The following is a 14,396-nucleotide window of genomic DNA, read 5'->3' on the forward strand; positions in this document are numbered from 1 at the left end:
GTGGAGAAGGGTTCCTTTTTCCCCACAGCCTCTCCAACATTTGTTGTTGGGTGATTTCTTTATGATAACCATTCTTTCTGGGGTGAGATGATATCTCATTGTGGTTTTAATTTGAATTTCACTAATGGCTAGTGATGTGGAACATTTTTTCATATATTTAAAATAGCTAGTTTAAATACAGAAGGATTGGAAAATTGTGTTTTAGATTGTGTTCTTCTATAAAAATATATTAATTTGTTCACACTGAAACTTTACCTAACGCTTGTTGCAAGGCATTTGGAATCAGGCAGATCCACAGCAGCAAGCCTAGATAGCCCACCTGTGGCCCACACAATTTTATAACCTGTGCCCATGGAAAGATCAGAAGTGGATCAGTACCTCAAGTAAAATTTACAAATGAACAAGAAAATTTTGTCTTTTTTCTAAGCAGAGGCGTTCATCTAGGGACCAATACACACTATGATTACATAAAATAAATCAGTATTATTTACTATAGCCTGTTATATAATATTGTTAATGGATATATGACTGCAGAAAATTTTTTTTTGGAAGCTTACCTATTCTGTAGATATGTACTTAAGTTGCAGTTATGTAATTTGTGGTTTCATATTGATATCTGACATTGATTTTATTAAAGAGCTGCTTTATGGTCAAATCTGTGTAATACACTTGAGTTCTAGGTCTCTTTTCTGTGACCAACATAGACACTAAATGTACACACCCAACTAAGAATCAAAAGAGAACTAAATTGCATTCCAAATTATAGCAATGTCTGATCCCAAATTATAAGACTAGCATATATCTGAAATAGTTGTGTGAGTATACACTAAATCTGCAATTCCCACAAGCTTTTCTAAAGTTGAATATTCTTGGTGTGTGCATTTTTTTTCATGAAAAAAGGAAGGTAGCTTTTAAACTTTAGGTAATAGTTGATACAAAAATTCACCATACCCATTAGCTTCTTTGAATGGTATCAACAGGAAATAGAGAGTGCACTCCCTCTTAAACTTGAAAACAGTTCAACTTAAAAAGAAGTTAATGAAGAGATCACATACTGACTGTGATCGAAGCCTAAGTAACCACAAAAGATGAGGAGGCACCCAGTGGCTGGCAATAACAGGAAGTCTTAACACGTGCAGTGTGGAAGGGACAGGAGGCACACATTGCTAACTGGAGCCCAGGGAGGGATGGAGTACGGGAAGAGAGAAGGCCTAAAAGGAGTGAGTAGTCAGTGTTGGAAACAAAAAATATTCTTATGCAATGGTTATCATAAAAACATACTTGTAAGATCAGATTCAAAAATATGATTCATTAGAGAAAAGAGTTATTTTTTCCTGATTGCTATAGTTCTTCTGTGTAATGTATGCTCATAAACTTCCTACATTTGCAGATTCACCAGAGAGATAGCTCAGCAGTCTAAGCACCTGCCTAGCAACTGCAAGGACCTGGGTTCAATTCCCAGTACCGTATGCTGTGCTGGCACCACCCCAGACACAATGAGCCAGCCACTGGGACTGTGTATGGTGGCACATGTCTATAATCCCAGTGCTGGGGAGGCTGAGACAGAAGGATCACTATGAGTCCAAGCTGCATAGTGAGACCCTATACCAATATACAAAATTAGAAAAGAAAAGGAAACATGTTATGAACCTAAATAATTTCCAAAAATTCCTGAAACACTACATTTGCAGATTCTTTTGTAGTATTCTACATATGCTCCAAGTCAAGTTGCTATTTACTGAACTCACAACTGGGATTTTTTGTTTTGAAATTTCCTTTAAAAATCATAAGAACCCTGAAATATATACAGAACAGGAATGAAGAAACAGCCATTGCCTGATGGGTAAGGTGGGTACACAGGAATACACCTATGTCTCTTAGGACAGGTCACAGGGACCTTTTGGGATGAGCAGGTTCTCCCATTACTTTAGAGGGGATGTCACAAATGTTCCCTAGCATTTCTTTTTTTAAAATTTTATTTCATTAAGAAAGAGCAATGAGACAGTTTCAAAACAGGTTAGTAAGACAGTTACAATAATTAACACATTGCATATTGTTGTCTTCATAGTGGTTATTCATAGTACAAGATGCAGACATGATATCTTGTCTAAACACTATTAGTACAAATCTTTTTTCTCATTGCACTAAGCAAAAGTAGCTATGTATCTATCCTAACTATTTTGTATATACATATATATATATTTTTTTTTTCAGGACAAAATGGTCCTTCTTTATATCCCCTTCTTTTGGTTTAATTTTGTCAGAGATGGGTGTTCCATTGCCATTCAAATATTATAGGTGTGTGAATTCAGCAAAATAATCCAACATAGTCCAATAGTCCATAACAGTAGGTTATCCACAGAACTGGCAATGTCAGACGTTGTTGACTTGAGCCTTGTACAGCTCAGCATATTAATATGGCTTTACTTTTTATATCTTGTGTTTATACTTTTCTGCTGGATGGTTAAGACCAAGCATTTCCTGCTCACTGTGATCTGGAGTCCTGATGAACGGCTGTAGGCTGATAGCCAAACTGACTCTCCAGCCCCTTTGTCAGGATTAACTATTTAAAATGCTAAGTATCCTGCAAGACAGTGGAGAATGGAAGCTTGAAAGGTAAGTGCTTTCCCAGGAGCTGAAGATGAAGGACAAAAATCGTATAAAGCAGAAAATAGAAAAATGATATTAGGGAAAAAAAAAAAAAGAAAAAATGATATTAGAGGGGGAAGAAAGAATGAAGTTGTAATGACCAGCAAGTTAGAAAGACAGTAGGTAAGAAACTGCTACCTGATTTAGTACTTGCAGATCCTTCTCAGCCTAGAGATGAAGTCTATATCATTTATTTAGGGGTCATTCAACCAGTAAGTGATGGAGTCAGGAGCAGGCCCACGTGTTTCTTTCTCCAATGTCTGTGAATTTCCTATTACACAGAAGGGAATATTTGCCACAGTAGTAACACCCCCTGTGGAAAACAATTTGGTGGTTTCTTGGTAAGTTAAACATAAAATTTCCATATGACTCAGTGCTTCCATTCCTAGGTATAGACCCAAAGAATTGAAAACAAGTGTCCAAACAAAAACTTGTGTAAGAACGTTAATAGCAGTTCTATTCACAACAGCCAAATGGCAGAAAGAACCCAAATATCCACCAAGACAGATATCCAGATCAATGGATAAACAATATGTGAAATATTCCTTCGGTGAAATCCTATTCAGGCTTAAAGAAGAATGAAGTACCACTAATGCTACAATGTGTTTTTCTTTTCTTTCTTTTTTAAATTTTTTTTAAAATATATCTAAGACAGGGTCTACAGGGTCTCACTACATAGATCGGACTCATAGTGATTTTCCTGTTTTCAGCCTCCCAAGCGCGGAGATTATAGGCATGTGCCACCAAACCCAGTCTCAGTTGCCATCTCAGTGTGCCCCGGGGTGGGGCCAGCACAGCACACCAGGGATTGAACCCTAGCCCCTGGGCTCTGTCTAAGCAGGCGCTTTAATCTGCTGAGCTATCTGGCCAGCCATAATGCTACAATGTGAATTAAGCTTGTGAATTAAATGAAACAAACTAGACACTAAAGATGACATATTAAGTTATTCTATTTGTACAAAATGTCAACAGAGACAAATGGAGAGATAGAAAACAGAATAATAGTCACCAAAGGCTGGAGTTCAGGAAGAGGGCTTGGGAGTGGGTGCTTAACAGGCTTAGGGTTCCTTTTGAGGGGGACACAAGTGTTAATGGAATTAAATAGTAACAATGACTGCATGACACTGTAAATGTACCAAATGCCACTGAATTGCACACTTTAGAATAATGAACTTCAAATCAAGTCCCGGGAGAACTAGTTGAAGACTATTGGGAATCCACCCACAGGAATCAGGTGGCATTTCTTTCTAGCCCCGCTATCCCCAGCGAGCTCAGAATCATGCTGTACTCCTCATTTAAGGCATTCACTTCTAGTTAAACCCCTGACACATCTAGGCCCTGAGCCAGCTTCCACCTACTGCTTCACCTTTCACCTACGTAAGGTTTCTGGCCACTTTCTCCTCTTCATTACCACCTACTCTACATTTCAGATTCTTTGCAACCACAAGCCTCTCTATAAAACACATGCTGTGCCATTTGCTTTCCTGGGAACACAGCTTCCTTGCTACCAAAAAAAAAAAAAAAAGGTAAACAAAAAGACAGACATTGGGAGTTGTAAAGGTTTAAGCAACTTTTAAATGTTCTCATTATAGTTATTTGCTGTTCTTAATTTTATGTACTTGAAAAAGTGCTTGTTGAGCACATGTTGTAATTTATGTTGCAAAATCCATCAGATGATGGCACTCCTCTGCACAAAACCCCTAGTGGCTACCTGTGTCACGCAGAATGCATTCCATGAACAATTAGAATGAGTACAATGCCTGTGTGTCTTCTGACCTTGCTCCCCCTCCTCTCCCAATCCTTCCGGAAGGGCCAGGGAGATGGCTCAGTAGAATAAGTGCTTGCCTGGCAAGCACAAGGGCTTGAGTTCAATCCCTCGTTCTGCCAAAAAAAAAAAAAAAACAACAACAGAAACCCACCAATCCTTCCAGAGCTCTGAGCCCACAGCCTCTGGAGTGTTGCTCTGGCTGTCTCCTCTCTGTCTCTGCCTATCCCTTCCTTCTGTCTGAAATGGTCACACCCTTTCTACATAGCTCATGTTTCAGTTCCTTCCAGGAAGCCTTCAGTATCCATTCTACAGAAAACAGCATCTCCTCACCCACCCACACACCCCTGCCACCCCGCCCCCCAAACTCATCACTACTAATACTTTGGCCAGTGGGCTGTTGCCTGTGTCCCTGCTGGGGTGTAACTGCTGAGAGAAAGAGACTGTACCAGCTTTCTTCATTGCCCTCTCTCCATCTATAGTACTGTCTGGTGGGAGTGGGCTCCACAAATAAGGTGACTAAATAAACAGCACTCTTAGTAATAAAAGTTCTGCTCATGGTACTAACTTTGCTGAGTGCTTACACAGGCTGGTCTTTTGGTGTGTTAAATTCCTATGCAACAGTTATCTCATTGAATCTCCACAGCAAGTTACAGGGTATAGTAATTATTACTGAGGTACAGACTTAAATGTGGGAAGTGAGGCACAAACAAGTTAGACATCCTACCCATGACCAAGAATTAACTGACTTTTATCTAAAGGACATAGAAGTCCAATTGAAAAGGTCAATTTGGGGATCAAAAGCAATAATCACTACTGATTAAACTCATTAAACTCACCAAAAATTTTTAGCCATAATATACAAACAAAAGATTGGTCACCTTTTGGAGGTTGCCATGGCATTAATTTTCACTATTGTAAAAATTTCTAAATTAAAAAAGAGAAGCATGTATTTTCTGTTTCCTGTGCAAGCTACATTTCATGATAATAAAGTAGTTAGTAAGGGGAATTCTTATTAAATTCCCAGGTAATAAATGCAGAAAGGAGGGAATCTTCTTAAAGTAAGAAGACTGTCAAGCCCTAAAGAAGAAAAAAAAAAATCTAGACCATAATTATGAACAGATAGTAAAACCCTCCGACCACAAGCTGATGTGGAACTTCATAATAGGAAGATCATTTGACATCACTGAGAGCAGATTTTATGTTCCTCATAATTTGATGCATTAGGAAGAATACAATATTGCTTAGAAAAATTTTTTGCTTTTAAAAAACAACTGAACCTGAGTCAAATCAAGCCCCTAGATTATGCTAGTTTATAGAAACAACAACGAAACTGAGAAGAATGCTTTCAATAATAATGCCAGGAAGCAATTCTCCAAATCCTGTCTGTGGAACAATCTATTGAGCAAATGACATGGTTTCTTCAATAAACAAATGTACAACAGGCTAAAAAGGTGTTGCTACAAATTAATACCTGGGAGTCCGAATAACTAAGTATAGTGTGAAAGCTATGCTTGGATTCTGATTACACCCAGTTATAAAAAGATATATATGAGGCAAATGAGATGAGGCTTTCTTTATAAGAGAAAAGAATCACTGCTGATTGAATTCAATGTAGTTATGCCCATATCCTGAAATACTTACGGATAAATTGAAATTTGCCTTAAAGTGCATTCTAGCAAAAAGGAAAAAAGGCAAAAGAAGTTGAGACAGAAGAGACAAGATTACTAAAACATTAGCTTAGGGCTGACCAAATAGCTCAGCAGATTATAGCACCTCAAGCAGGCTCAGGGGCTGGGGGTTCAATCCTCAGGCCTGCCATGCCGGCCTCGCCCCCAGGGTGTGCTGAGATGGTGATTGAGACCAGGCATGGTGGTGTACATTGGTAATCCCAGCTCTTGGGAGGTTGTAAACAGGAGAATCACTATGAATCCAATCTAGTAGTGAGACCCTGAATACCCTGTATACTCTTCCTTAAAATACAGAAAACAAAAAACATTAGCTTAAGTTTATACGTTTTCCTCTCCTTCACATGCATATTAGCAAGTTAGATTTTGTAGGTCTTAATGTTTGTTTGAGTTGACATGATTATATCTTCAATTATTTTTTTAATAACACATGGCTTATTTTCTGAATATCTGCATGTTCGGATTTTTATCAGTATGTATGCACAATTTAGTAAACTATAAAATTTCAGGGTCTTTCATTAAAACTGGAGATGCTGCTCCATAACTTCTAGCAGTAAGATATTTGAAATCAGCCACTAAGCCTCTATAAGAGTTTTTGTTTCTTAATAATAGGCACTCCATACAAATTTATATAAGTGGGCAAATGAATGGTATAATATCTAAGGAAAATCTACTGGCATATATCTGGAAGTGTTTCTTCTTTGGACCACACTATAGCTTTTATTTATTAGAAAACTGAGGGAGTCTATACATTCCACTTTTTCGTTTTTTTTTTCCCCACTAAGTATACAAATCAAATTATTATTCTTATGTTTGTTTTTGCTTGCATATTGAGGAATGAACCCAGGACAGCCTTTGCACTGAGCCACAATCCCAGCGCCCTACCTCCACCCAGGTTTTGTGAATTCTGATACAAGGTTTTGCTAAGTCACTAAACTGCCCAACCTGTGCTTAAACTTTTGATCCTCCTGCTTCAGAGGCGGGGAGTACAAACACATGCCACCATGCCCACTATTGTGTGTTTTCTTTCTTATTCATCAGTTTGTTGCCTGGGCATAGTAGTTCTGTGAGCTCAGTGTTTCTCAGCTATGTCATAAACCCACTGCATCCATTTCCACATCCAGCTAGGCTAATCTACCTCCTGCTGTGGGACGTGGGAGTACGTGGAAAACTAATGCCAACATCACCCATGTGCTGATTGTTCTGCTGTGGGTTACAGTCTTCTGCCAAAATCTGTGAAATAGTAACAAGCTAACTTGTTTACAAGTGTAGTGGAAGTCCAGATGTTTCACAAGACCAGACAGTTTGGGTCACAAAGATGAAATTGTCTTACAGACGTGGCTTTCTGGAAAAGACAAGGGCCCTTGGTTGGGTGAGAGGATGTGAAAAAAAAAGCCCCCAGGGCAAGTGGTGAATGCTGTTGGGTAGACGGCGGTGAGGCTGGGAGGATTAAGTGAGGGCCCTCGTTGTCCTGTGTGTGAAGTGAAGTGCAGCAACAAAAGACAGGGTTGAAACAAGTTGCCCAAATGGTGCTTTGGTTACTGCATGTCCTCCAGGGTAGGAGAGAGGAAGGATGTTATCATGACAATGGCAAGGCAGGCCCAGGTTTTAATCAAAGGCAATGCAATGTGGCTGATGCTACTGAATTGATGAGTCCCTAAAGCAGAAATAAATGTCAGCAATGGGGATAAAGAATTTGAAGTAGCCTGAAAGCACTAGAAATTTATTTGTTGAGTGCAGTGGCAGGAGACCATTTGAAACTGAAAATAAATACCAAGCTGGTTTACTAGCCACAAGATGCTTTTCTTTTCTGCTCTCTGAGCCCTTCCCACCCCTCCTCCTCAACTTCAAGATATTTTGAGAGGACATGTGAGGGGCTTGGGGAATTTTATCCATCTGTTGGATGCAGGAGCCGAAGTCTGCGTGGTCCCCAGAGCGAGGATGGCCAAAGCACCAAAGTGACCCAGGTCACCAAGGACTGCAGGGCAGTATTGGGGCACTAGTGAAGGCTAAATGAATGATTCTTCCCAGTAGCAGTGCTCTCCAGAGGAGGAAGCACCAACATCCTTGCATAAGGAATCAAAGGACAAAATGATCTCTCTGACCTTTTGTCTTCTCCCTCCAGCTGGGAGACTGTGCTAACCCCTAAAACAAGAATCCAATCCCCAATCCCTAAAGAACCTGTGTTAGGCTCTGGTGGGTGATCAGAACAAGAGGAACAACAAGACACCTGCACCAAATGACAGCGTTTGAGTAAAGTTCTCAGTGAGGAAGGAAAATTAAAGGGACCTTGAACCAAGTAAAGACACTGTCAGGTATACCCACACACTCCCCACCCCACTTTCTGCATGCATTTAAATGTATAATGAAATTGATGTGTCTCACACTTGTATTGTAAAAATCAAAGTTACAAGAGGGTCTTTCCCATTCATGAATTCCTTCACCCTCTCCCAGTGGTCTTATGGAAACAATAGAGGGCTGGGGAGATAGCTCAGTGGCATAAGAGCCTGCCTGACAAGGACAAGGTCCTGAGTTTGGTACCCAGTATAAAAAAAAAAAAAAAGTCCCAATGCAAAAAAAGAAAATCTGCTGCTGAACTTTGGGAAGGCTGTTTGCTCAGTACACTAACACCACCTGCTGGACATGAACACCAAATTGTCCCAAAAATTGTATGTTTGCTAGAGCTGTCAAAACAAGTGACCACAGATGGGCTCATTTAAGCACTATAATTTTGCTGTCTCTGTGATGGAGGCTAGAAATTCAAACTCAAGGTTGGTTCCTTTCCAGGTTGTAGAAAAAAGCAGTCATTGACATACTGCTGAGCTCTTGCTACAGATAAAGACTTGCCTGTGGAGGCCCTGCAATTCCCAGGCCTGACATCCTTACTGTGCTGAGCAACAACTAGGACACACCAACTACAAGGGAGGGGCTGCTTTGCTGGTAAAATTAAAATAATGTACCATGATGAGAAGGCCTTGGACAACTGGCATATTTGTGGCTACTTGTCATACATGATCCTTCCTTTTTTTATGAATTGAAGAATTTTGAAACCAACCGTAGAAGGACCTAGCAGGGCAAGGGTGAACCACTCTGAGCATTTTATTGGCAGGTAATCAGTTATTTGTTATTATAAGAAGATATGTAGAAAATAAAAAATTTTTTAATCTAAAAATAAAATAAAATAATGTACTTGAGGAAAGTCTGGCCTGGCTGTGCCTAAGTATAATTTTAGTTTCTGGAGTAGTAGCCACCCCTATGGGAAGAAGTTTTCCCCCTCTCTGCCAACGGAGCCATAGCTACTGGCTCAGTAGAACCCTGGATTCACAGATACTCTCCTAAATGCCTGGGCCTCATTCACCTTTGGTTCAGGTAAGATGAAACCTGATGACCACTCCACTGTGTGAAATCTGGCTACTGGAATCAATGGACAAAGCTCAAAACTTTTCTATGGCCTCTGGTCAATCCAGTTATTATTGTGAACCCTGAATGTTTGTGCATGATTTTCCTGTGCAGGTCAAGCAAGCTAGGCCCAAGTGTTCTTTACGTGGGCCATTCTTTCCTTGTGCTTCCACAAACAACCTGAAGGAATGAAGTCACACAGATCCTTCTCTTCTTCCCCTCCTACCTCCCTTGCCCCTGTCTCACTATAAAAGCAATAGATTTTTGAAGTTCAGTGTTCCCTCCATGTGGCACAAATCCATTTAGTGCATAGAACCCTTTTAAATCCACGCTCACCTCTACCACCTCTGTGAGATTTGGGGTGCATGGAGAATAGCATCTTGCCACTTGAAGCTCTGTAGTAAAGTCCTGTGTCTCTGATTTAGGCACCTGTGGTCCTCTGTGACACACTAACTTGTTAGCTTGCAATGAGAGTACACCCTCCAGCTCTTCAAAGACTCTGACATCATGGGGGCTATAACTTCTGAAGGTCTTTGACAAGGATACTGTAAGGATCAGGAATACATGGTTGATTCTGATGCCTAATACTTGATCTGTTCTAAAACACATTGCTCTGTTACAATAATTCAGTTGTCCATTTTTTTAGTTGTTCCACAATCCCAAAATGAATCTTTACATTTCAGGGGGCATTCTTATCAGTCATTAATAGCAATAATAAAAGTAACATCTAATATGGACTAAGAGGCATTTTTCTAAAAACTGAAATCATTGATCTAATGATAATATGTGTTGGCTTTACTCCTTAAAATATATTTCTGAACAATATCCTGCTACCTCTAGTATCCAGGTCAAGATGCTGAAGAACAGGTCATACAATTAGTCAGGAGTGGAATTGGGATTTAATTCCAGGCATCCTGGTTTTAGTCCTCATTTTAAAGTATGAGCTATGCTGCGAACTCAGGCCCTTGCGCTTGCCAGGGAAGCGCTTATTCCACTGAGCCATCTCCCCGGCCCTTTAACAGTTAATTTTGTTTGTTTGTGTTTTTTTTTTTTTTTTTCAATTTATTTGGTATAGGGTCTATAGGGTCTTACTACACAGATCAGACTTGTAGTGATCCTCCTGTTTTCAGCCTCCCAAGGGCTGGGACTACAGGTGTGCGCTACTATGCCCAGTCTCAGTTGCTGTCTCAGCATGCCCTGGGGATGGGGTTGGCACAGCATTCTGGAGATCAAATCCTGGTCCCTGCTCCTGCATGAGCAGGCACTTTAATCTGCTGAGCTGGCTGGCTGGCCCTTTAACAGTTAATTTTGACTTGCAAAATTTTAACATACTTTTTTGACAATTATTGTTAGACATTTTGGCAGTCTACCATACTTTCATCTTTTATACCCATCCATTGTCTAGTTTCACACTTTGTGTTAGTTTCTTATTGCTGATGTAATAAATTATAAAGGATTTAATGATTTAAAGTAACACAAATATGCTATTTTATAGTTCTGTGGTTAGTGTCTAAAATACACTGGCAGGACTGTGTCCCTCAGGAAGCTACAGAACAGAATCTGTTCCCTTGCCTTTTCTAACTTCTGAAGGGTACCTGGATTCCTTAGTTTATGGTCCTGACTGACTGTCTTCAAAGCCAGAAGTGTAGCACCCTCAACTATCTCTCTCTCTCTCTCTCTCTCTCTCTCTCTGTCTCTCTCTCTGTCTCTCTCTCTCTCTCTGTCTCTCTGTCTCTCTGTGTCTCTCTCCTTCTCTCCTTGTTTCCCTCCCTCCCTCTCTCCCTCTCTTCTACTCCCTCTCCTCCTTTTCTTCTCCTTCATTTCCTCTTTACCATATGAAGACCTTTTATAATAGCAATTGATTCATCTGGATAATCCAGGATAATCTCCCCATCTGAAACCCCTCAAACAATCACATTGTAAAGTCCCTGTCCTTTTTTCCACGTAAGGTAACCTACTCTTAACATATTCACAGGTCCTGGGAATTAAGACAAATCCTTATATCTTGGGGGACATAATTCTGTGGACAATACACTCTAAACAGTTATCTCTTTAAGTATAAAAATTTTGACACAAATATCTGTACTAGATACTCAAACAAGGCCATTCACCAGATAATTAGCAATTAATTTCATCTAATCTTTGAGAGTGGAGTCCAAAAACATTTAGGAAGAAATAGGCCTGTGGGTGTATGAGACATTGTACTGCTAAAAACGTGTGATAAATCTTTAACCATGGCAAGAGCATAATAGCTTAATTATTTTAAAACATACCTGGAGTCGAGCATTCATAAGCATGAATTCCTGTTGATTTTTCATGTTTTCATTCATAGATTTTGAAAATATAAACCCCATCTTGACCTAACATATAAAAAAGCAAGGAGATTTAAAACAGTAGATTGTATACATCCTGCGGGGTTGTGGAACATCACATGTCAGTGGTCTGTCTTAATGCCTTACAGCCAGGACAAGTGCTCTGTGGAAAGCGCAGACAGCTCCTATTACCTAGATCCTTGCTCATCAGGAAATCCTGAGTTTGGACTAATCAGAGGCATAGGAGCTGCAAAAAAATGGCTCCCCTCTATCACGGCCAAGGACAAATTCTGGAATTACAGGGGCCTTGCATCAGAGTCAGCTTCAAAGCCCAGGGGGCCAGTGCGATTATTGAGGAGATGAAGTAGAGCCCTGCACGGGCTCCGTGGTCATGAAGTTTTGTTCTTCCTCTGTCTCTGTCCCACTTGAGTACTCTATGACTAGACTGAGGCAGTGTGTCCCACCTCTGAGGGTGCGAACATGGATCCAGCACTTCCTTCCTTTCTCCAAGTTTTGACAGCCTGATGTAAATTCTTTCCAATAGCAGACCAGAACTTGCCTGAAGGCAGGAGCCATACATAACCCATAGGTTTTTTGTTTTGTTTGGTTTGGTTTGGTGCCAGGGATCAAACTCAGGACCTTGAGCTTGCCAGGCAGGTGCTTATGCCACAGAGCTATCTCTTCGGCCCTTATTATCCATCTTGATAATCTCCAGTGTCTACTTTTCACAAATGTTTGTGCAAGACAGGGGTGATACAGTACAAGAAAAAGTTTAGCTCAGCTAACTTGGTGTTCCTTGTTTGCCTGTCACATATGAGTGTATGACTGAATTCTTATCTGCTACAAATGTAATGAAGGGGAAAAAACCACCCTCTTCTCTCCAAGGACACACTATATACATTAAAGATCTGTGTCCCTTAGAGGCTCTTATTTGTCAGGTGATGGGAAATTCTCAAGTGAAAGGATAGTTCTTATGTCAATTATCTACAGACGAGAAACATTAGAAAATTAGAATTTAGACTTCTGTTTTTTTCTGGGCCTTGCTCTCTTGAACTGTAGTTTGGATACGGTAGGAGACACTCCCTGGTGGAAGGGTTAAAGATCAAAGTCAAGCAGGAAAAACTTTCCTGTGGGAGTCCGCACCTAAAAATGAGTATACCACACCCCATAAACTTTACCTTGATGAAGTTCAAGGTTTTCAACCTCTTCTCTTTCTAGAACACTAACAAAGTCATTTTCTAAAACCTGGGATTATTCCTTAGGGTGTTCAGAATTCTTTTACCTGTCTTTCTTACACACACAAGATATTTATCAGAAAATGAGCAAGATGGTGTGTTTGCAATAGGAATAATTGATTACACATCATAAAATGGATAATGAATATGTTCGTATTTACACAACTGAAGGCCCTGGTGTGTCTCAGAGGGCTGAGAAAGCTGCTTTGTGTGTGTGCTGTCTTCACTTTTTCCTTTGGTTGTGGTGAGACCTTGAAAAAGGTGTGGAATGCTGCAGCTTCACTATAGATACTAAGGGAGGGGATATTTCTTGGAAGAGAAGTTCCAGCCACAAATTCTAAACGCCCCTGGGAAACTTGCTGGTGATAAGAGGAAGTGGGAGGGAAGGGAAGGAAAAAAGGAGGGAGGGAGGGAGGGGAAGAAAGAGAAAGAGAGAGAGAGACAGAGAGAGACAGAGAGAGACAGAGAGAGAGAGACAGAGAGAGAGAGAGAGAGAGAGAGAGAGAGAGAGAGAGAGAGAGAGAGAGATTGAGAAATTTCATGAGTTTTGTCATCCAAATTCCTGCGGTACGTTATTTCCTGATCAAATAATACATTATCTGAATTCATTTCTGATTGCCTAATCACAATCTTGTCCAATAAAAATCGAAGTCTATTTTCTCCAGCACAGGCTGTGGGAGATTTTCCATAGTTCTCCCCACACTCTGGACCTAGCTACTGTAATTTAGATATTCTCCCTAGTGGAGTGCTCAGTTTTGAGAGGCCAACTTTTCCCACGATAACGACAGAGGCCAGGAGTTCCCCGCGGACAGAATGGGCACTGAAAGGAGCTTGACAATGCCTCCCAGTACCAGAGACCCTGGGAGCGGGCCTCTGCAGCCCTAAACGTGACCTCGCGCGAGTTGGCTGTTGGTGGTGCAGACCTTCGTTCCCACCCGCCTACCACCCTCACTCACTCACCTAATTGCGTGAAAAAGACACGGAAATTTAGGGATCGCTGCCGAGGCCTCCAGGCCTGGGCTCGCTGGGATCACCACAGAGTGCCGGCCTTTCCCTCAGAGCCTCGGGATTGGCTAGCCATGACAGTTGTTACAGTCCTCAGCCAATCAGCGCCACTGTCAGCTGCCTTAAAGATTCGGTTCCAACGCCTAACAGCCAACGGAAGACTAGAGTGTCCTTAGTCCCAGCGCCCTGGAAGGAGGGGCAAATCAAAGAGGCAAATTCAAAACTGCAGGGTTTCAGGCATGTGATTTTGAGGAGAGGCAGAAGAATCAGAATGAAAGTCTCAACTAAATACTTCTGTTTCCTGTGCAGCAAAATTTCCACTAGTAGAATAGCAAAAAGTTAA

General features: G+C 40.8%; 1 protein-coding gene across 2 annotated transcripts in view; it reads right to left on the reverse strand.

Moving 5' to 3' along the window:
* The window catches only part of Plgrkt (plasminogen receptor with a C-terminal lysine), a 64,529-nt gene extending 50,373 nt beyond the window's left edge, over nt 1–14,156 (reverse strand). Inside the window, exons 1-2 of one of the 2 annotated variants that reach the window (XM_023721950.1) lie at nt 14,015–14,156; nt 11,775–11,867 (exon numbers count right to left, since the gene is read on the reverse strand). In XM_023721950.1, the coding sequence (XP_023577718.1) occupies nt 11,775–11,855 (81 nt within the window). In that variant the 5' untranslated portion in view covers nt 11,856–11,867; nt 14,015–14,156. Of the gene's footprint in view, nt 1–11,774; nt 11,868–14,014 lie in introns of those variants that run through there. The other variant, XM_004637192.2, reaches the window with a different exon arrangement.
* Nucleotides 14,157–14,396: the final 240 nt, after the last annotated feature.

Source organism: Octodon degus, unplaced genomic scaffold (assembly GCF_000260255.1).
Source record: "Octodon degus isolate 3935 unplaced genomic scaffold, OctDeg1.0 scaffold00087, whole genome shotgun sequence".
In the NCBI taxonomy this organism is placed as follows: domain Eukaryota; kingdom Metazoa; phylum Chordata; class Mammalia; order Rodentia; family Octodontidae; genus Octodon; species Octodon degus.